Source organism: Bubalus bubalis, chromosome 12 (genome assembly GCF_019923935.1).
Source record: "Bubalus bubalis isolate 160015118507 breed Murrah chromosome 12, NDDB_SH_1, whole genome shotgun sequence".
NCBI classification, from domain to species: Eukaryota; Metazoa; Chordata; class Mammalia; order Artiodactyla; family Bovidae; genus Bubalus; species Bubalus bubalis.
Window position 1 is genome coordinate 37,765,768 of NC_059168.1, and position 26,403 is coordinate 37,792,170.

The following is a 26,403-nucleotide window of genomic DNA, read 5'->3' on the forward strand; positions in this document are numbered from 1 at the left end:
CCCTATAATGAAAAGGACATCTTTTTTGGGTATTAGTTCTAAAAGGTCTTGTAGGTCTTCATAGAACCGATCAACTTCAGCTTCTTCAGCTTTACTGGTTGGGGCATAGACTTAGATTACTGTGATAATGAATGGTTTGCCTTGGAAACGAACAGAGATCATTCTGTTGTTTTTGAGATTGCATCCAAGTACTGCATTTTGAACTCTTTTGTTGACCATGATGGCTACTCCATTTCTTCTGAGGGATTCCTGCCCGCAGTAGTACCAAGTGAATTACAACTTAAAACATTTAGCATGCATTACTATAATAAATTACTTCCCATCCACAATATAAAACTATTACAAATTTTCAATTTCAAAAACATGAAATGAAGCTATATAATTACCATTACGATTTCAAGAGCAGGAAGAATCCCCAACTTTGCCAGAGTTTTGAAAAATGCGTCTCTGTTTTGAGGTTGTAATGTCTGAGAAAACGCACAAAATTCCTTGAAAAAATTAACCTGTAACGTTAGAAAGTATAGTGAGAAACTGACACACATTCAAAGAAGCCTTGGGGCAAACTGTAATGTGAACTACCAGTGTGGAATTAAACATCAAAGACCTGAAAACCCAGCTACCATTTATTATAGCATGGTTTCTATGTTCTTTAGGTTATGAGGAGCCAGGGTACCCTGACTTCAAATCAGCCAATTCATCTTTGGTATAGTTCTTTATTAATGGCATATTACTTTTTTCATTTATAAAATTATCCCTTTACACCAGGAAACCTCTAATTCTCTTTCAGTATTTCTTTAGCATCTGACTACAAAGTTTAAAAATATGGTAAACTGTTGATAAACAGTAGTCACCATTCTTTTTCCCCTAAGCATGGTTTATATCTCAAAAACCTAACTATCAACACATTTGAAATAAAAGCATCTCTAAGAGCCAAATTATTTATCATTCATTTATTCAAGAAGGATTCTCCCATTTTTTAAAATTTATTTATTTTTAATTGATAAGTGCTTTACAATATTGTGTTGGTTTCTGCCAGGATTCTCCCTACCTATTTAAAAAAAAAAAAAGCATCTCAATAATGTTTCTACAACCACAAAAATATATGAGTTTGTAGTTCTGTCCTAATATAATCCACATGTCTGATTTTATAATTTATAAGGCACATATTCCCTCACTGGGGGGGGAAATTAAATATCTCTAAAAACTTCTAAGATATATAAAATAAGTTTTAGAAATTTTAAGGATAATCATTTTATAGTATAATTTAAATACAGTTGACTCTTGACAATACAGGGGTTGGGGAACCCACCCTCCACTAAGTCAAACACCTGCATGAAACTTTATAGCAGGCCCTCCATATCTACTGTTCCATATCCAACCTTGGACCATGCAGTACTGTGGTATTTACTACTGAAAAAAACAAAAAAACTGTGTCTAGATGGACTTATATAGTTCAAATGTATGTTGCTCAAGGGTCATCTGTTACTTTCATACCAATTATAAAAATTTTCCTCTTAAATTAACAAGCTCAATATTAAAAGCTATGTATGCCAAAAGAGTAAGAGCTCTTTAAGCATGTGAATTTCAATAACAACTTACCAATTCACGTCGTTTATCATCATCCGTGGCCTCATCTGTTAATTGTGCAAAAACTTCAGACAAAAATTTCTCATCTTCCTACATGAGAAGAAATATTACTATGAAATATTAACAAAAGTATAAAGTTATACTCACTTATCTGATTTTACAAATTACAATAAAAGTAGATGAAAACCTACTAGCAGTTTCATTACAAACTTAAAATTCTAGTATATTCATGTTATAAGGTTCAAAATTTGACAATACCTTTCAATATTAGCTAGACATATATTACTACTTCATTTACATTTAATCAGAAACCCCTAAAGAACTATTTGAAAAACAAAAATTTGATGTTCTAAAGAGCATGCATGAAAACTCTATTTACCTTAACTGAGTGCCTCTCTAGATCCTGTTCAGGGTCTATTTATTTATGCTTAATTTAAACATAATTCAAACAAATTTGAAGATTTCATTATTAGTCCATAGTGGATCAGAATAATGGGAGTTACAAATTCGGCAGTAAAGAATACTGAAGTCTGATAGTGGTAACATTATAAATGCTAACAGTGATTATCTTTTGGTAATACATTCTGAGTGATTTTCTTCTTTGCTCATCTGTATTTTCAAATTTTCTAGAATAAGTATGAACAATTAAATTACAAAGGAAAAAATTGACATGAATATTGAAATTCACTTTAGAGAAGATTTTCATCAAAACCTGCTGAAAGTCATGCTTTACTGCCGCTAAGTCACTTCAGTAGTGTCCGACTCTGTGCGACCCCATAGATGGCAGCCCACCAGGCTCCCCTGTCCCTGTGATTCTCCAGGCAAGAACACTGGAGTGGGTTGCCATTTCCTTCTCCAATGCATGAAAATGAAAAGTGAAAGTGAAGTCGCTCAGTCGTGTCCGACTCTTAGCGACCCCATGGACTGCAGCCTACCAGGCTCCTCCATCCATGGGATTTTTCCAGGCAAGAGTACTGGAGTGGGGTGCCATTGCCTTCTCCAAAGTCATGCTTTAAGCTTTAGTAATCTTCAAAATTCACTTTTATGAAATAGAACTCTAATAATTTAAATTAATTAAAAGAACATAACCTAAAAATATTTGTAATAGTGGTAACTGCATGGTTGGCAATAAAAATCAAACCATGACATATTAAGGATATAGCTAGTATGTTGCATACAAATCACTTCAGTTGTGTCTGACTCTTTGTGACTGCATGAACTGGGGTCTGCCAGACACTTCTGTCCATTGAATTCTCCAGGCAACAATACTAAAGTGGTCTGCCATGCCCTCCTCCAGGGGATCTTCAGACTCAGGGATTGAACTCAGGTCTTTTATGTCTCCGGCACTTGCTGGCAGGTTCTTTACCACTAGCTAATAAACCTGCTCCTTTTCTTACTGTGAATCCCCCATGAAGAGGTATCAATCCCTTAAAGCCTTTCTGAAACAAGATAGAGCACATATGAAAAAATGAGTGAAAAGCACTAGGTATGACTATGGAAAATATAATATGGTCTCCCAATAAATATCCTTTGGTGCTACTCAAAGACACATCATTGATAAATAACCCCTTTCACTGACGCAGAAGTGTTCCTTTTGTTAATCTGTTGATTCCCTTTGGACCTTATGTATGGAGGTCTGAATCATTCACCTTCTGAGAGAGTTCAACTGTATACATCACTTATCCTTCAAATCATTTATCTGTCTCAATACTTTAGATTTTAGTGAATAAATACACAATTATCGCAACTTAACACCTTTTATAAATTTTTCTTTTCCTGCATTGCTCCCAGATTAAATCCTTCTTTCCTGTCTAAAGATTTTAAACTATTTTCAGAATGTTTTCATTGGAAAATAGTTCCAGTTCTTTGATAAATGCAATTTCCCATTTAAATTCTTCTTATAGGATTCATTATTTGTGTGCTGACAGCTAAAACTCCATAAAGGATTAGAGAAGCAATTTCAAGTTCTACAGTCTGCTAGGAGAATGCTTTCTGATTCCTAGTATTTTTTTTCCCTGATCTCTATTATGAAAAAAAAATTTTTTTTTTAATTTGGCTGTGCTGGGTCTTAGTTGTGGCATAAGCACTCTTAATTGTGACTTGTAGGATCTAGCTCCCCGACCAGGGATGAATCTGGGTCCCTTACATTGGGAGTACAGAGTTTTATCCACTGGACCACCAGGGAAGCCCCTGTTATTCTTGTTAATATTCTACAAAAGCACTCTGTTCTGATATATGTATTAAGGGAGCTACTGAATGACAGCTTAAAGCCTATCATAAATACAGCTGGGAAATCTCCCCCTACATCCCTGCTTCTCTAAGTATTAATAATTAAACTAGTTTCCTTAGATCATTTCAGTTTTTCTTTACCATTTCACTTTAAGAGCTTTTTAGTAAATCATAATTATTCTAAGTTAAATTGTGCATGTCTACTACTTTAGGTAACAAAACCTTAAGGGGAAAAGAGGAGCTGCTCCTATAAAGTCTGAAATCAAACTTTTTTCTCTGCAATGATGTAAAAATGGGCACATGCACAAAACCAAAATGCCAAACCCAGGACTCATTCACCATTAGAGGTACAAAACTTCCGTTATACAATTCAAGGAAACAGAATAAAATCAGTCAGTCTTAGTCCTGGCTGCATATTTGAATTATCTGGGAAGCTTTAAGCACACACACTCTCACATATCCACAATAATAATTAGGTCTCACAAAATGGCATAAAAGGTATTTTAAAAAATAAGCTGCTTCTGTTTAAGATGGAAAAAGTTCGGGAATGGACAGTAGTGATGGCTGCATAGCACTGTCAATGTACTCACTGCTATGAACTTGTCCACTTAAAATTATTAAAATTCTGAATTTTATGTCACATATACTGTACCACAATGTTTTAAATGCAAAAAATGAAAAGTTAAAAAAAAAAAAACACAACCCAGCTGCACGACAGGAAATTTAGAAATATAAAAGATCACATTAAGAAATGACTCTTCAGAAAACTATGAGATAAAGCCCTGTTTTCTGTGTTTGATAGTACATTTAAAGTAAACAAAATAAATATTTCAAAAAGAAGGAACAAACACCAGCTTAACTATTAGGGTGACTACATATTTGAAAACAGAATTGTGAAGAACACTTTAGTTTACTTACCTGCAACATGCTGACTATTTCAACTTTGTTGAAGAAAATAAAAGATGTAAGAGTAGAAAGAAAATTCTCTTCAAAAACTGATGGTGTAGGCAAAATGATGTCCTGAATGTATTGTACCCTGTAAGTCTGATGTATTTTTTGCCTTAGTTCAGAGTCTGTTATTGGTATAACTTCCTTAAACTTTGCAGTTTTGGTCAAGAATTCTCGGTGCCTTTTTGGCTGAGCCAAAGCAGGGTCATATTCAAGACATCCCACGACATCCATGATACACTCATCAGAAAACATAACCTCAAACAGAGTTGCCTTATTTAGGAATAAGATTCCTCTAATAATTTCATACAAATGGTGTAAGCCTTCAGTGTTTTCCAGGTTCTCACAAGCTTGGAATAGCTGCAGTAGTTTTTTAATATAGCCTTCATTTTCCAAGGCCAGAGCCAGCTTTTCCCTACGGATAGGTGAGGAGAGAACTGAGGTAACTAAGTCAGCAATCTCTTCAAGTTTATTGAGTTCACATGTGGGTAGGTCAATCAGATGACTGGTTTCAGGCATTTCTTCAAATCGTTCTTCTTCTGATTCATCAATAAGGTCCTGTGTGACTTCCACTGATGGATCCTTACCTTGAACCTAAAAATATACAGGTACAGCTGGTTACCTTAAAAAACAAAAGAATTCAAAATTTCGGAAACCAAACCACTCACCACTGAATTTAAGTAAACATACCTTTTAAGGAATTAAAATTATTTGAGTCTTCAGTTACTGACTGCAGATGATTTCACTTCTAAATTTCCCAACTTATAACTTGAGGTTAATTCTGATACCTAATAACCTGAGTATTTCAGATAATGTGGAGTGAACTTTGCAGAAATTAACTCTTCTCTCAGTCCCCCAAATTATTATGTATAACAAAGCACCACCATGCTGGCTTAACAAGGACACTATTGAGTTCAAACCAAATTAAAACCCAACTCCTTGTCTATTCAAGACTAAGAAAATAAGATTTCCTCAAAATATTTTTGAAAAAATATTTGTTTTTGCTCTGAGTCTGAAACTGATAAACAGACTAATAAAAAAATATTATTTTAAAAACTGGCATTCATTTAACATCTGTGATAAAGCCTCCAAAGGTTCTAACATCTAGATAAAAATTACACTATAATGAATAAAGAACTGCTATATGATTCAGGTTGACTGTTTTATGATTGAAGAAAATAAGGCTAACAAATTTTCTAATGAATTACTCTAAAAGAAAAAGTTTAGAATTTGACTTTTCATAAATTTTTCTAATTCCTAATCCAATCGTGTAATAATCTTCTATTCTCCACCTTAAAACACCTTGAATATCCTAAATAGACAAAGTTCCACAAATTTCCAAATTCACCAAAGCAACACATGAAAAAAGATCTAAGAACTTAAGAGTAAAAAGTAGACGGATATACTAATGCATCTGTATTTTTTTTAGAGGAATGACAGTATTTTCTTTACTTCTGAGTTTTCAACAGAATATCTGGGCCTAGGGAGGATGACACATAAATTTAAGATACACTATAAGCAAGGTCATAAGAACAGTTCAGATAAAATGTCTTGGGATCATAAAAGCCACGGACGGCATTTGAAATTTTAAGAAATCTTAAATGGTAAGATTCAGAGGGAGAAAAAGGTATTCAAAGTGCAAGGGGAAAGGGCACAGAGCCAGAGAAATGAAAGCATAGGACACGCACATGGCAAACAGCAAAGTTGGAAATGCAGAGTGAATGAAACCAGATCATGGAAAGTCAAGCTAAAACATCTGGATGGTTCAGGGAAGTGAATGTATAGCACTTGGGAAAGTTGACCTGGCATCAGCTGCATGAGATAAACTTGAAAATATAGGTAATAGGTTGTTATTACAAAGGCTAAATGAACAACTGAATTTGGATTGTGATGTTGGGGCAAGTGAGGAATAGCTATAAAAGAGAAAAGGAATCGCAATGACCCTACAGTTTTAAACTTGTCATTAGGAAGATCATGGCTTCTTTAACCAACTGATGAGAGTTTGAGGTGTTTGAATATCCAGCTGACAACTAAACCCGTGGGGCTACTGTTGTTGTTTAGTTACTAAGTCATGTCCTTTTTGACCCCATGGACTGTAGTCTGCCAGGCTCCTCTGTCCATGCGATTTTCCAGGCAACAATATTGGAGTGGGTTGCCATTTCCTTCTTCAGGGGATCTTCCCGACCCAGGGACTGAACCTGCGTCTCCTGGTTGGCAAGCAGATTCTTAATAATTGAACCACGTGGGAAGCCCATGGGCCTACTACTCTGGAAAAGTATGACAGAAGATAGATATTTGGTATTAGGGTAACGGTTAAGCCCAGAAGACTCTAACAGAAACCAGAGAAAAGAGAAATGGAAGCCTGAGGGGAAGGAAGAAGAATCAGAGGTTACAAAGAACAAAAAAAAAGGAAACCAGAGGAGTTAACTTACACTTCAAATGAACATGGTTTGCATAAGTTTAAGAATAAAAGCATAGCTCTGGAACCATTATTTTGGTTATAGCATGTTTATTTCTTTGTTATCTGGTATTAACCCTTACAAGCTTCCTCAATTCTCTCCTAAACGTAACTCTGATCTGTCAATTGCACACAAACCCAAGTGTCTATTTGGATGTCAACAGTGTTGTCCACTGGGCTTCCCTAGTAGCACAGGTGGTAAAGCATCTGCTTGCAATGCAGGAGACCTGGGTTCAATCCCTGGGTCAGGAAGATCCCCTGGAAAAGGAAATGGCAACTCCAGTATTCTTGCCTGGAGAATCCCATGCACAGAAGAGCCTGGTGGGCTACAATCCATGGGGTTGCAGAGTCAGACATGACTGAGCTACTAACACACGACAGTGCTGTACACCAATTATTTCTGGTTCTGTCTCTTGTGGCACGTGAGTTCATTGATTCAATGAAGTTACACGGAGCTGTGTGACTTGCTTTGGCCAATAAAATGTGAACAAAAGTGCCATGTGTAACTTCTGGAAAGAGATTTTAAAGACCAGTGCCCCTGATTCATCACTTTTCTTTCCCACTTTGCAATAACCTTGGAAATATTGAAATGAATTCTCTTATCAACTTGGGCCCCCGAGTGACTCTGCTAAGCAAAGTTCCTTCCTCTCCAATATTGGTCAAACAGCATTAAGGGAAAAAAACCAAGCTTTTGTTGTGATAAGCCACTGAAATTTCAAGATTTTGTTATTACAACATAAACTGTCCTTAACATTCTTAAAGTCAGTCAACTTTATGCTGAAAAGGTTCATGGCGAGTCCACTATCAATAGGATTCTCAATGAAAATTTGTATTTCCCACACACCAATCATAGTCATTAGTGCCTTATAGTTACTGCTTTAAATTTTTTTCCTTTTCAACTGTCAAACACTATTTCTCCTTTAAGTTTCACAAAAGAGATCTTTTTCTCCAAGAGGCCACTGAGTATTCAACTTCCTCCAACATTCTTCTTTTCCATCTCACAACTTACGTCTTCAGTCACTTCCTTCATCTGTTTCAAAGAAAATGTCCCTACCATTTTCTAAGGTTAAAAGTTCCATATGTAATTCTGACTGTGCTTTCTAAGAGCTCCATATATTATCAATTATCTGAGCTCCAGGTTTTTATAATTTCTTTCTTCCCAATGATTCTTTCTGTTCTATCATTCACCATTACCCTTAAGATACTTAGTGTTCCTTGAGCTATCAATCTTTTTCAGAGAGGAATTCTATTCTATCATTATAAGGAGTTAAGAAATGACCAGGAAATATGTTTTTTATTGAAATTGTTCTTTCAAAGTTAGGAATGACCTCCCAGAACTAAAACATAATGTATGGTTCTGTAGAATACCACACAGAATACCATCTATACTCAGAAACATGGATAGATCTTAAAAGTGTAGTACTGAGTTGTATAGTAAAAAATTAACCTTGGGAGACCAGCAGAGTGGCCAAACATAACATTCCTTTCAAAGGTGGAAGTTTGGGTAAAAATCAATGACAGGGAGGAGAAATGATAACAGAGGGCAAAGTAATGAATAAGTAGGTAACATAATGAGAGAAATCAAGTATTAACATGGGTGCCTTAAAAAAGCTCAGAGTAAGAGATGGTATTCTCTTAGTTCAATTATAACAGATGCCTGGAGGCTGAAGCTATATATTTACCAAGTCTACCACTGCTCCTGGGACTCAAAAAAGTTGAATGGAAGTCTGTAGGTCAACCAGACAGACCTGACACCACTCTGGGAGACACTGCCATACAATATGATGAACTGATGGACTAACTATTAATGACTGAGTGGGATTCTACTGGTTTGGCCAAAGAAGCTTGTTCTTTCTGTAACATCTTCTGGAAAAGCCAGAAGTAACTTGGCCAACCCAACAGTAATGTGCCAGTATCCACTTTGACTCTTACTTTTCAGATTATATATACTACCAAACATGGTATAACATTGCTACTGTTGATCCAACTACCTTAAGTACATAAGCCTTATGATAATATTGATATTCATGATCAAATGTACTAAGGAGCATGTAATGTCAATAGAAAATGACTGACATGAAGAATAAATGGACTTACTAGCTATTAACATCAGCTAATTTCTATACTAAAGAGTTCTCTTAAGAGTCGACCATAAGGTATTAAAACAAATTATAGTAAATGAAGGAGGGAAATGATCAGTCAAAATAGTGCAAAAAAGTAAACCATGGCTTTATAAGACATAATAGTTTTTTCTTTAAATCTATCCCTAGCCCAGAGTGGCTCCTCCAAATGTTAGGCATATTCATACTGATACTACTGTTCTGTCGCATATATGCTACACTAAATGTAGATGCTAAGGCAAATATGATCATTTTGGTGTAAGGGTCTCAGCCAAGGGCCAAAGGGTGATCTTTGCAGTAAAGGACTACTCTCGCCCCAAGAAAGGTTTGTGTGTGTGAAGTCACTCAGTCGTGTCCAACTCTTTGCGACCCCATGGACTACAGCCCGCCAGGCTCCTCTCTCCATGGGATTCTCCAGGCAAGAATATTGGAGTGGATTGCCATTTCCTTCTCCAGGGCATCTTCCCAACCCAGGGATTGAACGGGGGTCTCCTGCATTGCAGGCAGACGCTTTATCCTCTGAGCCACCAGGGAAGACCTAAGAAAGGTTTGGTCCTTGTCTAATTCCTGAGAGGTAACCCCTAGCACTCTGAATATCCTGTCTATTAGGAGTGGTTTTGTTTACCTGGGGGCCTTGTGCTATGCCAGATATATCATGCACATACGTGTGTGGCTAACTGTATGGTTTATGGTGGAGATCCTGGACCACACAGTATCAGCTGAACATCTGGGAGTGCTGGAAACTAGAGTCAGCCACATGGGCAGTCAGCCTTCTTATATGCTTGTTTTCTGTTTTATCTCTCCACATTTTAACATACCTCTTTTAGATAAAATGGAAAAAAAAAAAATCAAGAATGCATGCAAGTTAAATATTATTAAAATAACCTTACCTGACAAATTTTTTCCCAGATCTCATCACAGCCAGCTTTTTCCTGGAAACTTAGTGCCAGATCATAGTTTTCAGCTTCTGACCAAACAATTAATGTATCCTGTTTAAAAATAAAGATTTGTGTCATCACACCAGAAGAAATAACTACAAAGTATAAATAAAAATCAAGCGGACAGGAAACAGCAAAGCAATGCCCTCAGATAAGTGCAATTAATGTGCACTCAACTGACACCATATAATTGAATTTTGTTATCCTTTGTACTTTAGTATTATACTGGCAAAGAAATCATAGCTTTGACACTGAAAGTGTCAGTGAGCAATCTTCTGACACAAAAAACATTAAGACATGTTAACAGGCTCATGTTACCAAGATAACGTTTAATCAAAACGTTTGACTAGCACTCTTGGCCAAAGTATAGTATACACATTCAGATGTCTTTAATTATCTCTCTCCCAAAGGTTATGCTTTTGGGGAAAAACTGTCAACTCCCTTATTAAAAACTAAAGTTTGGTTTTAAATTAAAGCACAAATATAAACACTAAAATCACTATGAGAACCTAAATGAAATGGACTTTTGAAGGACACATAATAATGGAAGTTTAATATGGCTAAAACTTTGAAATTCAAAAAAATGCAATTTGAGCTTATTCCAATTATCAAAACTATAATTTATGAAAACATATTAATTGTTCAGTTAACCAGTATTTATAAATATTATAGCCTCATATTAAAAAATATAAAACTAAAAGTGAGCCCCAAATTAATAAAGACAAAAATTTCAAAATGAAAACATTTCAGTACTTTGGTAGCTCTAACAAGAAAGTAAAAAATATCTTTTAATTAATCTAGGACTCAGATTAACACTTATTTGTTGTTTAACCAGGTAAAAAGAACACTGAAAATCTGTGTTCTGGCTTCTTATTGGCCATGCTTCTTGGAAGGGATTATTTGCCATCGTGCTTGTATGCTCAATTGCTTCAGCCATGTCCGACTCTTTGCCCACCAGGCTCCTCTGCCCATGGGATTCTCCAGGCAAGAATACTGGAGTGGGTTGCCATGCCTCCTCCAAAGGATGTTCCTGACCCAGGGACTGAACCCTTCTCTTTTGTCTCTTGCACTGGCACAAGCCTTCTTTACTGTTAGCACCACCTGGAAAGCCCCTTTATTTGAGCAAGCCACTCTTTAAAAACCTTTAGTTGCTCCCATTATGTACAGAAGAGGTTCTGAAATCTTTTTTAAAAATCAAGAGAGCTCTTTTTATAATCAAAATTTTACTAAGAATCTCCATTAAAAAAAAAAATGATAAAAACAAAGCTATTCTGGTTAAAGCACTAGGGCACCTGCAGAGGGTCCATGTTTTTTCCTCAGTTCCTGAGCTTCTTAGAGCTCAACAGATAAGCAGCTGCAGAAATAGTGATCTCCAAACTTTTAAAAACTGTGTGCCTCAAATTACTTACATATTATTTAAGGAATATAATATTAGTAGAGTTATACATACTTTATAAAACATTAATTTCATACTAAAACAGAAATTAAAAGGCTTATATAAAGCTTAAAAAGATAAGCATATTTTAAAAATGTTTCAACTGTAATGGCTCCATATTATTATTACTAAGAATTTTAAGAGCCAATATAGTTAGGGCATAGTATATACATAAATGACGGGAGATACAAATTCATATTTAATGCCATCCTTTTAGAAATTCTGAATTTGGGAGGGAGGGACTACTTTTTATACTATCTATTTTAATCGTTTTGGCTTTGTCACTTGGCCAACAGACAGATTACACTGAGAGTGTAAATCAATTTGACAACTATCTTGTTCACTTGCACTTTCGTTACTGTCTTCAACCCATTTTAAGGCACACGCACATTTTTGTTAGGGTTATGTTATTTTAGTTGGAAAATATCTAAATATTTATCTGCATATACAGGCTGTAACAACTCATAATAGGTAGGGAACAGTCTTCATGGAAATGTTACTCTTCTCTCAGAAAAGTGAAAATTGCTCAATCATGTCTAACTCTGCAACCCCATTCTCCAGGCCAGAATACTGGAGTGGGTAGCCTTTCCCTTCTCCAGGAGATCTTCTCGGCCCAGGGCTCGAACCCAGGTTTCCTGCATTGCAGGCAGATTCTCTACCAGCTGAGCCACCAGGGAAGCCCAAGAATACTGGAGTCGGTAGCCTATCCCTTCTCCAGTGGATGTTCCTGACCCAGGAATTGAACCGAGGTCTCCTGCACTGCAGGTGGATTCTTGAGCTACCAGGGAATCCCCTTCTCTCAGAATACCGTGCTTATTTTTGATTCTTCACCATGTGACTTCATTAAATATTAGCAAAATTCAATTTTTGATAAACAGGTTTCTTCTCCAATGATTCATACTGTGCATTCCATTTTGGAGATCACTAGTATAGCAGAATGAATGAAATTCAAAACCCTTTCTTTATCCAGGTATTCTATGCCCCTTCCATTTTGGTTCCAACCTATCTTCTGAGAAAAGTCCAAGTAAGCAACAAAGTCTGAATTAAAATGACCCAGTATCTTTCTTCTTAACCATTTTCTTTTTTCTTTCCCATCCTTAACAGTAAACTCTTTATCCACAAGCCAATCAAAATCCCAGAAACTAAACAGGATTTATATTCAGGATTGTTTTCAATGCAAAGGGGACTGACCTCAGTTCAGTCGCTCAGTCGTGTCCGACTCTTTGCGACCCCATGAATTGCAGCATGCCAGGCCTCCCTGTCCATCACTAACTTCAGGAGTTCACTCAAACTCACGTCCATCGAGTCGGTGATGCCATCCAGCCATCTCATCCTCTGTCGTCCCCTTCTCCTCCTGCCCCCAATCCCTCCCAGCATCAGAGTCTTTTCCAATGAGTCAACTCTTCGCGTGAGGTGGCCAAAGTACTGGAGTGTCAGCTTTAGCATCATTCCTTCCAAAGAATACCCAGGGCTGATCTCCTTTAGGATTGACTGGTTGGATCTCCTTGCAGTCCAAGAGACTCTCAAGAGTCTTCTCCAACACCACAGTTCAAAAGCATCAGCTTTCTTCACAGTCCAACTCTCACATCCATACATGACTACTGGAAAAACCATAGCCTTCACTAGATGGACCTTTGTTGGCAAAGTAACGTCTCTGCTTTTGAATGTGCTATCTAGGTTGGTCATAACTTTCCTTCCAAGGAGTAAGTGTCTTTTAATTTCATGGCTGCAGTCACCATCTGCAGTGATTTTGGACTGACCTCAGGAGGTGGTAAAAAAAAATATAGATTCCCATGCTTCTCCCCTGGATACAGGTCTGGAGTAAGTCTAAGAATCCTTATTTTTAACAAGGATCTCAGGTAATTCTTTGGATAAGTCAAATTTGAGAACATGATCTAAGTACACCACCAGTTGGTTAATAGAGAAAAGGAAAATGCTGTCAGAGTAGACACCTTTCATCTCTATGTTGTTGTTATTCAGTCAAATGATGACAAAATCCATCTTTCCTTCCCTTTCTTCTCCGTATCTTACTGTCTTGGTAAAAAAGTACCCGTTAAGAAGGACTGTTTAGAACTGCTTATTCCAACGGTCAAATTGCTGGGTAAAGGAAAATATATAGAGAGCTGGCCCAAGAATATTTATACCAGAATGAAGTGTCAAATGCCAGTTTCTTACGTACCAAAAAGCCTAAATTGAGTCAAGCCCAATTTTTCATAGTAAAGTCTGTGTTCAATCACTGTATGTTGTGATCTTCCATTTTTTTCCTAATCAGTATGTGGCACATGTTATCCTTGCGATGTTATTAATGTCTTGGTTTAAACCAAGGAAAGCATGCTGCTGCTGCTAAGTCACTTTAGTCATGTCCAACTCTGTGCAACCCTATAGACAGCAGCCCACCAGGCTCCCCAGTCCCTGGGATTCTCCAGGCAAGAACACTGGAGTGGGTTGCCATTTCCTTCTCCAATGATCAAAGTAAAAAGTGAAAGCGAAGCCGCTCAGTTGTGTCCAACTCACAGCGACCCCAGGGACTGCAGCATCAGGCTCCTCTGTCCATGGGATTTTCCAGGCAAGAGTACTGGAATGGGGTGCCATTGCCTTCTCCAAGGAAAGCACAGTTTTCCTCTATTAACTAAAACACTTAATCACCACTATATCCCTATGAAGTCAGATTTAAAATGAGCTTTAAAATTATATTTGGTTTGATTGTGTAAAAAGAAAGAAGAAGAAAAAATAAAGGTGATTATGTTCAAGCCCAGCATGGGAGTAAGACATGAGCTAGAGAAACCTGACAATTTAGCCTCTACTAACAGGTTTTCACAATGTAGTTTTATTATGAGAAATAGTTATTTTCAGTTTTATGTATTAGAAACACATTCTTGAGCCAACTACTGTTTAAATCAAATGTTCTTAATCCAGAGTCTACAGACACCTTAAAATTTTATCTAAAACCTGATACATAACATCTTTTTTGGGGAAAGGGTCTCCAATTTTTATATATTTGCAAAGAAATCTGTGACACATTTTTAAAGGGTCTAACAAACCAATGAATTATGTTTCAGTTCTCTTCCTTGGTAATGATCCACTTCATTAACATGAATAAAATCTACTCATAAAATTTTTGAGATCCTACTGCTTGCCAGACTAAGCCTATCTTTGCTCCCAATGACTTTGACAAAACTGATACAGGAAGAGCTCAAGTTTTTCCAAAGGAATACTAATTTTTTCTAAAAAAGGAAAACAGATGATTAGATTTACGAATTCAATTTTCAGGTTCAAAATCAACGTGACGCCTGGAATCAGTGAGATTAACCAGAAAATGCAGCACGTAACTCTCTGTTGTTGTCTAGTCACTAATTCCTGTCTGACTCTTTTGTGACCCCATGGACTTAGCCTGGCTCCTCTGTGCAGGATTTCCAGGCAAAAATACTGGAATGGGTTGCCATTTCCTTCTCCAGGGGATCTTCCTGACCCAGGGATTGAACCTGCATCCTTGCAATGGCTGGATTCTTTATCAATGAGTCACCCGGGAAGCCCCTGCAGTTTGTAACAATAGTTGGCCTAAATGCTTTCTGAGATAGATTTTTAAAGCTATGCATAGTATTACATACAGTATGGTATAACATATAGTCCAAGACAGACATGACGCCGCCACTTGCAGTAGTAGTGTCTTATCGTCTGAAAATCTGACATATTTGGTATAATGGGAGTAACCCTGAACTAGATTGAGGACCTGGCGGCACCACCCACAGTTTCCCTGTCCACTATTTCGATGACCTTCAGCTGAGTATTTAACTTCTTTGATTGTCATTTTTTACTGGAAAAGAGGAAAATGCTGCCTACAGAAGGATTATTATAAGATGACCATGAATACAGTTATCTTACTGTGCTTATGTCAGGTACTGTGCTAAAGCAATTTTCATATATTAATTCAAAACAATTACATGAGTCAGGTAGTATCCCCACTTAAAAAGTGAGGTTCAGAGAAAATTTGTTCAAAATCATAAAGATAGAAATAATGGAATTAAAAACAGTTAAAGAGTATCCATGAAACTCTAAACCCATGTTTCTATCACTATGCCCCACAAGAAATGTGAACAAATTCTAAAAGACGGCAAAATAAACTTGCTTCCCAAGCGTCTCTCCTGTGGCATTGTAAGAAATAAGTGAAGTGAAAGTGTCAGTTGCTCAGTTGTCTGACTCTCTCTGACCCCAGTGAGTTGCGCCTGCCAGGCTCCTCTGTCCACGGAACTCTCCAGGAAAGAATTCTGGAGTAGGTTGCCATTTCCTTCTCCAGAGGATCTTCCCAAACCAGGGACTGAACCTGCATTGCCAGCAGTTTCTTTGAGCCACCAGTGAAGAAAGGAAATAAAATAAATAAAAAGGACCCTAAATAATAAAGACCTTTCCATATGATATCCAGATTCCTCCTTGGTTCCATTCCAGACCACTACCCAATCACTGTGCCTCATGTTTCGTACCGAATCATTCATGTTCTCTACTTATGCACTTGATTTACATTTCAAAGTGCAGACTAGATTCTACTCATTACAAATTCATGCAGCTATTTTAATGCAGCATTAAAAATTTTATCAACCTCTTTCCCTCTCACATATTCATTAGTTCATTCCTCATAATGGTTCTTAGGCTAAACCTCAACATCCTCAATTTTATTGGATTATTTTGCCAATTCAGATAGATACAATAAGATTATTTTCATTTCTACCTTCATTTCAGTGGACATTCTTCTAACCAAAATGTAGAATATTCTCAGTCCTTCTCTTTAAAGGATAAGAAACAGCATTTGCTGCCTGACTGGCCCTTCTTTCCTTACCAATTATATTTTCCCTTGGTTTGAAGACAACATATTTTCCTGATGCTCTATTCTTTCCAATTGCTTATTCTTTCTTCTTCACTGTATCTTCCTTATTCCTGATTACCAAACATCTAATCCTGCAGTATGCCCTGTCAATTCTATCTTCACATATATCTCAAATCTAACCACCCCTCCTCTTTCCATCTCTACTGCCATTACCCTAACTGGATTCAACATTCTCTCTAGCTTACTAGACTCTGCTGCACTCTCTCAACCAGTCTCCCATTTATTGCTTGTCTTCAATTATACAGACTGATGTTACTATTTTGCATCATGTCATTTCTATGCTGAAAATTCAAGAGCTTTCAACCGCACTTTAAAAATCCAAATTAATGATAGTAACCAAACCACAAATAGCTCTCAAACAAGTATTATTGGATGAATGAGTAAATGTTGACAGTTTAACAAGACTCAGCCTTAAGCTCTGTTCTTTTCTCTATACCTACTCTCTCAAAGGTAATTTCTTATAGATAAAAATAACATTCAATGATTCTCAAATCAGAATCTCCTACACCAAACTCTTACTCTAATCCCAGAGTGTCCAATTTTCAGACCTATTCATTTTACTCACATCAAAGCTTAAATGAAAATAAGGCACAGAACAAAATGCAGTTTGCTACCACTCATGCCAATAAAAGGGAGAATTTTATGTAGATGATTGCATGCATATTTGTTTCAGTTCAGTTCAGTCGCTCAGTCGTGTCCGACTCTTTGCGACCCCATGAATTGCAGCAGGCCAGGCCTCCCTGTCCATCACCAACTCCTGGAGTTCACTCAAACTCATGTGCATCAAATCGGTGATGCCCCCCAGCCATCTCATCCTCTGTCGTCCCTTTCTCCTCCTGCCCCCAATCCCTCCCAGCATCAGAGTCTTTTCCAATGAGTTAACTCTTCGCATGAGGTGGCCAAAGTACTGGAGTTTCAGCTTTGGCATCATTCCTTCCAAAGAACACCCAGGGCTGATCTCCTTTAGGATTGACTGGTTGGATCTCCTTGCAGTCCACGAGACTCTCAAGAGTCTTCTCCAACACCACAGTTCAAAAGCATCAATTCTTCGGCACTCAGCTTTCTTCACAGTCCAACTCTCACATCCATACAGGACTACTGGAAAAACTATAGCCTTCACCAGACGGACCTTTGTTGGCAAAGTAATGTCTCTGCTTTTCAATATGCTATCTAGGTTGATCATGACTTTTTTTCCAAGGAGTAAGCGTCCTTTAATTTCATGGCTGCAGTCACCATCTGCAGTGATTTTGGAGCCCCAAAAAATAAAGTCTGACACTGTTTCCCCATCTATTTCCCATGAAGTGATGGGACCAGATGCCATGATCTCGCAGTGATTTTGGAGCCCCCAAAAATAAAGTCTGACACTGTTTCCCCATCTATTTCCCATGAAGTGATGGGACCAGATGCCATGATCTCAGTTTTCTGAATGTTGAGCTTTAAGCCAACTTTTTCACTCTCCTCTTTCACTTTCATCAAGAGGCTATTTAGTTCCTCTTCACTTTCTGCCATAAGGGTGGTGTCATCTGCATATCTGAGGTTTTTGATATTTCTCCCAGCAATCTTGATTCCAGCTTGTGCTTCTTCCAGCTCAGCGTTTCTCATGATGTACTCTGCATATATATAAGCAGGGTTAGGGTATATATACCCTTTACGTACTCCACTTCCTATTTGGAACCAGTCTGTTGTTCCATGTCCAGTTCTAACTGCTGCTTCCTGACCTGCATACAGGTTTCTCAAGAGGCAGGTAGGTGGTCTGGTATTCCCATCTCTTTCAGAATTTTCCACAGTTTATTGTGATCTACACAGACAAAGGCTTTGGCATAGTCAATAAAGCAGAAATAGATGCTTTTCTGGAACTCTGTTTTTTCTATGATCCAGCGGATGTTGGCAATTTGATCTCTGGTTCCTCTTCCTTTTCTAAAACCAGCTTGAACATCTGGAAGTTCACGGTTCACATATTGCTGAAGCCTGGCTTGGAGAATTTTGAGCATTACTTTACTAGAGTGTGAGATGAGTGCAATTCTGCGGTAGTTTGAGCATTCTTTGGCATTGCCTTTCTTTGTTTACATATGCGTAAAACCCCTAGCAAGATATACAAGAAACTGGTAACACTGGTGGCCTCTAGTAAAGGAAACTGTATGGACAGAATCCAGAGTCGAAGAGGCTTCAAAGATACTTTCTTATTTTTAACAACATGAATGTATTACCTATTCAAAATAAAAAACATTAAAAAAAAAAAAAAATAAGCACATAACCATATGATAAATGTAAACCTGCTTTCTTCTCAACTTCCCAGTTTCTGGAGAGAACCATCATTTTCATGTTCCCAAAACTCAACACTAGTAACCTTTGATTCCCTTAAAAAAAAAAAAAAATTTGTGTGGTAAAAATATTTTAATTGGAGGATAATTACTTTATAATGTTGTGTTGATTTCTGCTGTACAAAAATGTGAATCAGTCAGTTCTCTTCCATATTTAATCATTACTCAAATTTTCCAGCATTTTCTTGAAAATATACTGAAGTTCTGTTTTTTCTTTTCTAATTCCACTTACTACACTTGAACAGACTTTCATTTTCTTGATCTTAATTACTGCAAAGGTCTTGCTACTTAAAGCTCTTCTGTTTCCCTCCCTACCCTCAATTCAATATTCATAACATTGCCACACTGGGTTCCTAAAGAGAGTATTACTTTCACGTTAGGCTCCTACTCAAGAATCTATAATGGATCCCTTTTGTTCTGCAAACCAAGCTCTCAAATAAGAAACCTCTGCTGCAAAGAGGCTTAATAAATACCTTTTGTGTCAGGTGTACTATTTCCTTCCCTATCACAGCTCCTTCAGCAGACACCACCAAGGAGGAGTGAAGATTTCCTCAATGATTCTGGCTCAAATCAGTCTCTCCTTCCGCTTATTTTCTACCGCTCAAGTCTCTGGAATAAAGTTACTTTTCATAGTATTTTGTGTTGGTGCATACCAGCTATACAACCTCAGTTAAAAAACTTAAAACTTTCTGTGCCTTAGTTGCCCTATCTGTGAAATGCTTTCATGGGCTCTCAAGAAGGACTGGGTTAAAGCATTTTATTAGCTATTGTATTATAATTCTGTAATTGTTTCACTTGTTGTGTCTTGTCTCCCAATAAGACCCAGGACAAAGACTTCTTTATACATCTCTCCCAAACCCAATTAACACAAAATTATGTTCAATATACAAAGTATACACCCTGTAAGTCTGCTTCTGATTTAGTCAAGATCAAGTGAAACTGATTCTAAATAACATAATTTTGACACAGGTATCAGGTACTCTATTTTGTGTCACGCTGTATAATCATTGTCTTTCCTTCTAATGTATTTAAACACTTCACAAGTTTATGTGCTACTTAAGGTTAAGTATATCTTCTTCCCATTAACTACTTCAATATTGCCCATAGTAAGCAAAGAAAGTGACATGAATCAGTGATTTCTTATTGAGTCATCTGACATTAAACTCAACTCATTCTAACTCATTTTGAGCCCATAATTCAGTACTTAGCTCATTTTAGAACTGTAATGTTAAAAGAATGCTAAATATTCCTCTCTGTATTTAATCAATGTACTTTAATGTAGCAAAATATCCTGTAACTATGAATGTCTCATTAACTCACTGAAAGTATTTCTTTTTTAATTAAAAATCCACTAATGGAGGACTTCCCTGGTAGTCTCATGGTTAAAATTCTACACTTCTAACACAGGGAGCATGGGTTTGATCCCTGGTCACAGAGAACTAAGATCCCACATGCCACAAAGCATAGCCCAAAACATAAAAATACCAAAAACTCCCACTAACGATTAATATATTTCATATAAATTTTGGAAATAAGGGGCTTCCCACATGGCGCTAGATGTAAAGAGCCCGCCTGCCAATGCAGGAGATATTAAGAGACATGGGTTCCATCCCTGGGTTGGGAAGATCTCCTGGAGGAGGGCACAGCAACCCACTCCAGTATTCTTGCCTGGAGAATCCAATGGACAGAGAAGCCGGGCAGGCTACAGTCCACGGGGTTGCAAAGAGTCGGACACGACTGAAGCAACTTAGCAAGCACACAATTTTCTAGGCTAATTTATTGAATATGCAAATGATAACATTAAAAAAAAGATAATTCTAATGAACATAGAAAAATATTAATGTGCTTGGAAATCCCAATTTGTGTAACTTGGTAAAAAGGCGAATGAAACAAGATCTGGTGAAACAAACAAACGTAACATAACTCTTATATAGTTCTTTGATTTCTATTAGAAAAGTAGTTAATTTAAACAAATATAAAGATAATTAAACAACTGACCCCATCTACATAGGTTTTTCATTCTTATAAACAAAGCTTTTTCAGAATATCCTTACTGCTTAAGAGTTCTTAAGCTTTATTAGTAAAAGTACTAAATTATTAGTACTTTAATGTTATTTAGTAAAATTATTAAATTTTCAATGAGGGAAAATATTTTTTAAAAAGTCCTAATGGTATATTATTTAAGTGTGATTAATTACAAAAACTACTCCCCTAATGGCATTAAAAAATTTTTTTTTAAGTAAAGATCTCTCTCCTGCATTATTTAAGTTTTCTAGCAGAGTAACAAGACACACAAAATTATGTCCCAAAGTTTCTAAAAATACTCACAGAACCATTGCGTAATTCTGAACTAATGATGATGGATTATTTTATACACAAACCTCCACCATAAGGGGATCTTTCCAGTTAAAACAACTAAAGGATTTTATATACAATTTGAAAAGACTCCATAATATAACTAATTTGTAGGGAGTCATACTTAAGAAAACAGTTCCTGAGAATTTTATATTTATGCAAATGGAAAAGAAAATGATTACAAAATATTAGTATGTATTTCCGCATGAAGCAAGCAAGCAAACAAACAAAAAAATAAACTGAAAGTGGCTATCTGGTGTAAGTCAGTATACAGACAGAGAATAACCATCTGACTAGCTGACTTAAAAGAAATATCTTCAGGGTTCAACACAGAACAAATGTTTGATTCTCTATCAAAAAAAAAAAAAAACACAAACAAACAGTATTTTATAAGCAGAAAAAAACCTATTACTTGAATATTAAAAATTTAAAAATATTTCAAATTACTGATTAAGAATGTATTGTATACACAAAATAATTGTTTTAACAGTAAGACTTTTACTAACAATGCACTGTGTAATAGACATATAATTTCATTTCTCCAACTGTAAAGTATTTGTTTCTGAGCATCAAAATTTTCACTTATCTTGAAGAGAGTAGGCACTGATGATATAAATATAATGATCTTTTCCTTCAAATTATTTATTTTTTCCTTTAAAAATCTCTGCCATATTCACTTTACACACTGCACACACACACACAAAATACACTGGAAAATTATCTTTTCCTCCAAAAATCTCTGCCATATTCACTTTACACATCACACTAAAAATCAGTAATAATCCAAATTTCTAACAGGTGTATATAATGTATCATACAGTGTTTTTTAAAAAAGCCCAACTAGATTTGCATTGTTAACATGAACAAATCTTCAAAATAGCACTGAGTGAAAAATGAAAGCTGCAGAGTACATGTAAGAATAGGAGATCAATTGTGCAAAGTTTAAAACAAACAAAAGACTACATATTATTTATGGATACATACATATGCAGAAAAGGTATAAAAGCATGTACAGAAATAATACACATCAATTTCAGAATAGTGGTTACCTACAGGGAGGATGGAGAATGGATAGAATGAAATGGGTACAAAGAGAGTTTTAATTCTATCCACAATGTTCAACACTACAAAAAGATTTGAAACAGATATGGTAAAATGTTAACATTGTTAAATTTGGAGGTGTTACACAGACGTTCATTATATTATTCTCTATACTTTTCAATTTTGAAATTTTTCATAATAAAAAAGAAAACATTCACAGAATAAAGGAAAGGTTGAATCACTACTGCCATTTCCAGATTAGATAATTAGGCACACTAATACACAACACAGATTTTCTTTTCCCAGATAAGACAATAAATATTAACAGAAAACATTACATAATAAGCAGTGTACACTTTCATAAAATATTCATTGGTTATTATATTAAAAATATACAACAATTAAAGAACAGGATGTTAAGAGGTTCTACTTCAAAAGTTTGAGTCAAAGGATCTACTTTCACACCACAAACAGGCTTTCCTTGCTTTAAAGAGCACTCCTATGAATTTTCTTTTATGCCATTTCCTTTAACTGTGATTGAGAATAAAAGGCTTAGTGTACAGTGTATAGAAGATACCGGGTAAGTAAGACTAATGAATACATCGTATTCTACTAAAAACTAACAATTTAAAGATAATAAATTACTGCCAGTACAAAAGCTTTCACTTTTCAGTTTGAAACTTATAATCTGCAAGGAAAATACACAGAGTATGTAACTTTGTTTACCAAATTTTTTTTTCTTGTCAGGAAAGCTTTCTCATTCTTTGTCTGATTAATACTTCCTTGATCACAGATGAAGTCTTTCAAATTAAAGATAAACAACTACTTGCCTGCTGTTTTTGATATGCAGTGTTTGGATTTATCTTTGATTCCAAGAGTAGTGATCCTGAAAGTTAAAAAAATAATATTTATAAGTTTCAACTTATAAAACCCTGAATAAAACATCAGAATACACATTAAAAACACAACTTTTTTCTTCCCGCGGCAAGACATCTGAAGTCATCAAATTTACTCCAGTTTATATTTTTCTCTCAAGATCTGGACTTTGCATTAGAACATATCATTCTATCCCCATAATACTCTTAAGGGAAAAAACTCCATCTAAGACCAACATTCAGACCAAGAATATACAGAGACTAGATGACTTACAGTTTTATTGAAAGGAAAATTTTTAAGGTCTAAATGACCACCTGAAACCAAATTCTTTTTAACAAAGTTATTTTTATTGCATTTCCAGTTTAACAAATAAAACAAATTACAAAGTACCATAACAGGGATCTAAATACTTGCACACAGATTACAGAACTGCATTTATCCTTTTCTCTTTAAGAACAAAAGGCCATCTCATGTAAAAATAAATGTCTATGATTACTTTTTTAAAAAGGTGCAAGAGTACAAGATGTGTCGAAAATAAACCGAAGACTATTATTCTTTTATCTGCACATTATCAGCTGCTCAAATCCAGCGATCAGATTACAGTGAGGAAGGTGTTTTCATTAAGGCTGTACATTTTATCATTTAAAAATACTTCACATTAGACTCGTACAATAAATCAAGGAATACAAGCTTACAGTCTGGTCTGCTGTCCTAACTTGTTTAAGTTGTAAAGTATTCACTTGTTCACAGCACCCTCTACAAAGATAGCCTGGAGGGATCCCAGTCTGAAGATGTATGTGCTTGTAAGTGCATGTATCGTGGCAACAATCTGCAATAACTCCAGGAAAAAGGCGTCTTTTGGTTTTCCCCAGCACCTGTCTACTGTGACAACTGGAGCTTGTTAATAAAATCAGTTTTTTAAAAAAGAGTGAAGTTTCACTAAATTTTTTGTACCAGAGATATAATGTGTAAGAAAATAAAGGGGGGCGGGGAGGGTCAGAAGGAGAGCACTAAATTGTTTTTCATTACTTCCTCCCTTCCCTCCCACACTCTCCCCGCTTCTTTAAGAAGCCCGACTGCAGAGAAAGGGCTCAAGTGTCTTAATAAGGCTAGCAAGAGGAGGAACAGAGACTCCGCGTCCGACTGAGGGTAAACCCCGACAAAGTAGTTTGTTTTTACCTTACTGAAGTGAAGACACAAAACCAATGCGCCGTTCCAAGTGGCTGGCAGTAACAGTACTCGGCTCAGGGCCTAAACCCCAGGCTGTGCCCAAACCGTAGGCATTGTCCCCTATCCTACGGTTCCAATAACCTTACCGTCGGACTCTGCCCGAACCAGCAGCGACATTCCCTTGAGCTCCTCCACATAGGTAGAGGAGACGTGCCCGGTGCCTCGGTCGTCCCATTGCCGGTCTTCGTTCAGGGTATAGACCTTCACTCGCCGCCGCGTATCCGACATGGTGACTGCTGTCCCCACTGTTCCAGCCGCCGCCTCCTTGCTCACCTCCTTTACGCCCCTCACTCTTGAGAGACGGTAGCGGCGGTGGCGGCAGCGGCGGCGGCGGCTCCGGAGAGGCCCGAGTTCACCATGGCTCCCAGGTTCAGCCGCGGGAAAGGGCAACAGGAGCCACTGAGACCTTGCCGCCCAGATTCCCAGTTACCTCTCACTTCACCCCCGAACGCACCCACCCTCCCCACCCTTTACCCCCCAGAGCTCGCTCGCTCTCCCGCCGCCGCCGCCGCCGCCGTCGCGGTAACTACTAAAGACCCGCCATCTTGTAACCCGATTCTCTCTGCCTTTCTCTTCCTCCTCCAGCAGGTTCGCACGGGCTGTCCTAGCAGGGGCTACGGCGGCCGACGAGTCCAACGTGTGACGCCTCCGTTTCTGCACGCGCTACCCCGGTCGGCCGTGCTCAGTATTCTCGCGAGGAGGGGTAGTGGAGTGAGGTGGGCGGGTCTAAGTGCGACTTCCTCCTCTCTCGGCTCCGCCTGCAGGCGTGGGCTCTCGCCAGGTGGGCGGTTCTCGCGAGCTTCGGGTCTCCGCTAGTCCCGCGAGACTCTTCTCTGAACTGGCGGCGAGAGCGGAGTTGTGGTTTCGGCTTCGGGCGGTTTGTTGGGGCTGCGCCCGGCGTGTGAGGAGCCTTGGGATCCAGCTCTGTGGAAAAAACTAAGCAAGTCTGGGAGGTACGCATCCTTGGACGGGACTCACCCTGAGCAGGAGGGAAGGAAATATGCTCGCACTCCATAATGGAAGCTCGCCCTTTCAGCCTGTGAGAGAAAAATAGTGTAAACTTCTTTCTGTGAAGACGTTAGCCCTTTAATGGGACTCGACACCCACTAAAACTCGCTAAGGAGTCTGCTACAGTTAAGCATCTCCTCAGGAAGTGTTCTGTGGATCTCCAGGAGATTATAACATCGTACAAAAGTGCATTGACAATTTATTTCTCGTTCAGGCGTTTTACCGTCAAGCTTTTGGTGGCTGGCATACTTTCCGCTTCTTGAAAACAGTGTCCTTCCTGCGTCGGTAACCTCGGAACATAAGTCTTCAGATAAGTTTAGGCAAGTGGCGGGGAACTACCTTCCTAACACATCTAAGAGCACTGTTTCCATATCTTTGAGTGTCTCCTGCTGGCATTTCTAGCGTTCTCTCTCGGGAGGTCTTCCGCGCTGAATAAGCGAGGGAGCAATTCTCTGGGCGTTCGCGTGGGTTGTCACACATCACATTGTCAGACACTGCGCGGTAGATATGAGCCGTGCGCTGTATTGTCAGTCGCTCTTCGTTCTTGGTAGATTATTTTTGTTTGTTTTTAAAGACAGTTCCAGCTTGTTCTGCCGCCAGCTCTTAACAGCCTTTTAGTCTGAAGGGTGAAAATCGAGCGAGATCGACAGGTTTTACCCTGCGGCGCATCTTGGGAGTTGTAGTCATTCCTTACCAATGGTGTTGTCAAAACGTGCTTCTCTTTTTACCAAATCTTGTGCGTAAACCCAGCATACGAACTGACATGTGACATGCATACACAGAGTAAGCTCCTGATGAAAAATAAATTCTCATTTCAAAATCTGGCTACATAGGGATTTCTTTTAATCTAAAGAGAACCTAAGAAAATACACTTGAATTTAAGTAGTTAGATATGTTGGGGATTTCCTAGGTGGCGCAGGGGTAAAGAATTGCAGGAGACCAGATGCAGGTTCGATTCCTGGGTGGGGAAGATCCTGT

The 26,403-nt window shown here is 37.6% G+C and overlaps 1 protein-coding gene across 4 annotated transcripts in view; it reads right to left on the reverse strand.

Annotated features, from left to right (window-relative positions):
- PPP4R3B (protein phosphatase 4 regulatory subunit 3B) overlaps positions 1-25,118 on the reverse strand; it is a 52,958-nt gene extending 27,840 nt beyond the window's left edge. For 2 of the 4 annotated variants that reach the window (XM_044925922.2, XM_025261050.3), the window contains exons 1-6: positions 24,504-24,884; positions 23,142-23,197; positions 10,233-10,331; positions 4,735-5,358; positions 1,600-1,677; positions 387-503 (exon numbers count right to left, since the gene is read on the reverse strand). In XM_044925922.2, coding sequence (XP_044781857.1) covers positions 387-503; positions 1,600-1,677; positions 4,735-5,358; positions 10,233-10,331; positions 23,142-23,197; positions 24,504-24,645 — 1,116 coding nt within the window. In that variant the 5' untranslated portion in view covers positions 24,646-24,884. Of the gene's footprint in view, positions 1-386; positions 504-1,599; positions 1,678-4,734; positions 5,359-10,232; positions 10,332-23,141; positions 23,198-24,503; positions 24,885-24,940 lie in introns of those variants that run through there. The other 2 variants (XM_044925921.2, XM_025261048.3) reach the window with 2 other exon arrangements.
- Positions 25,119-26,403: the final 1,285 nt, after the last annotated feature.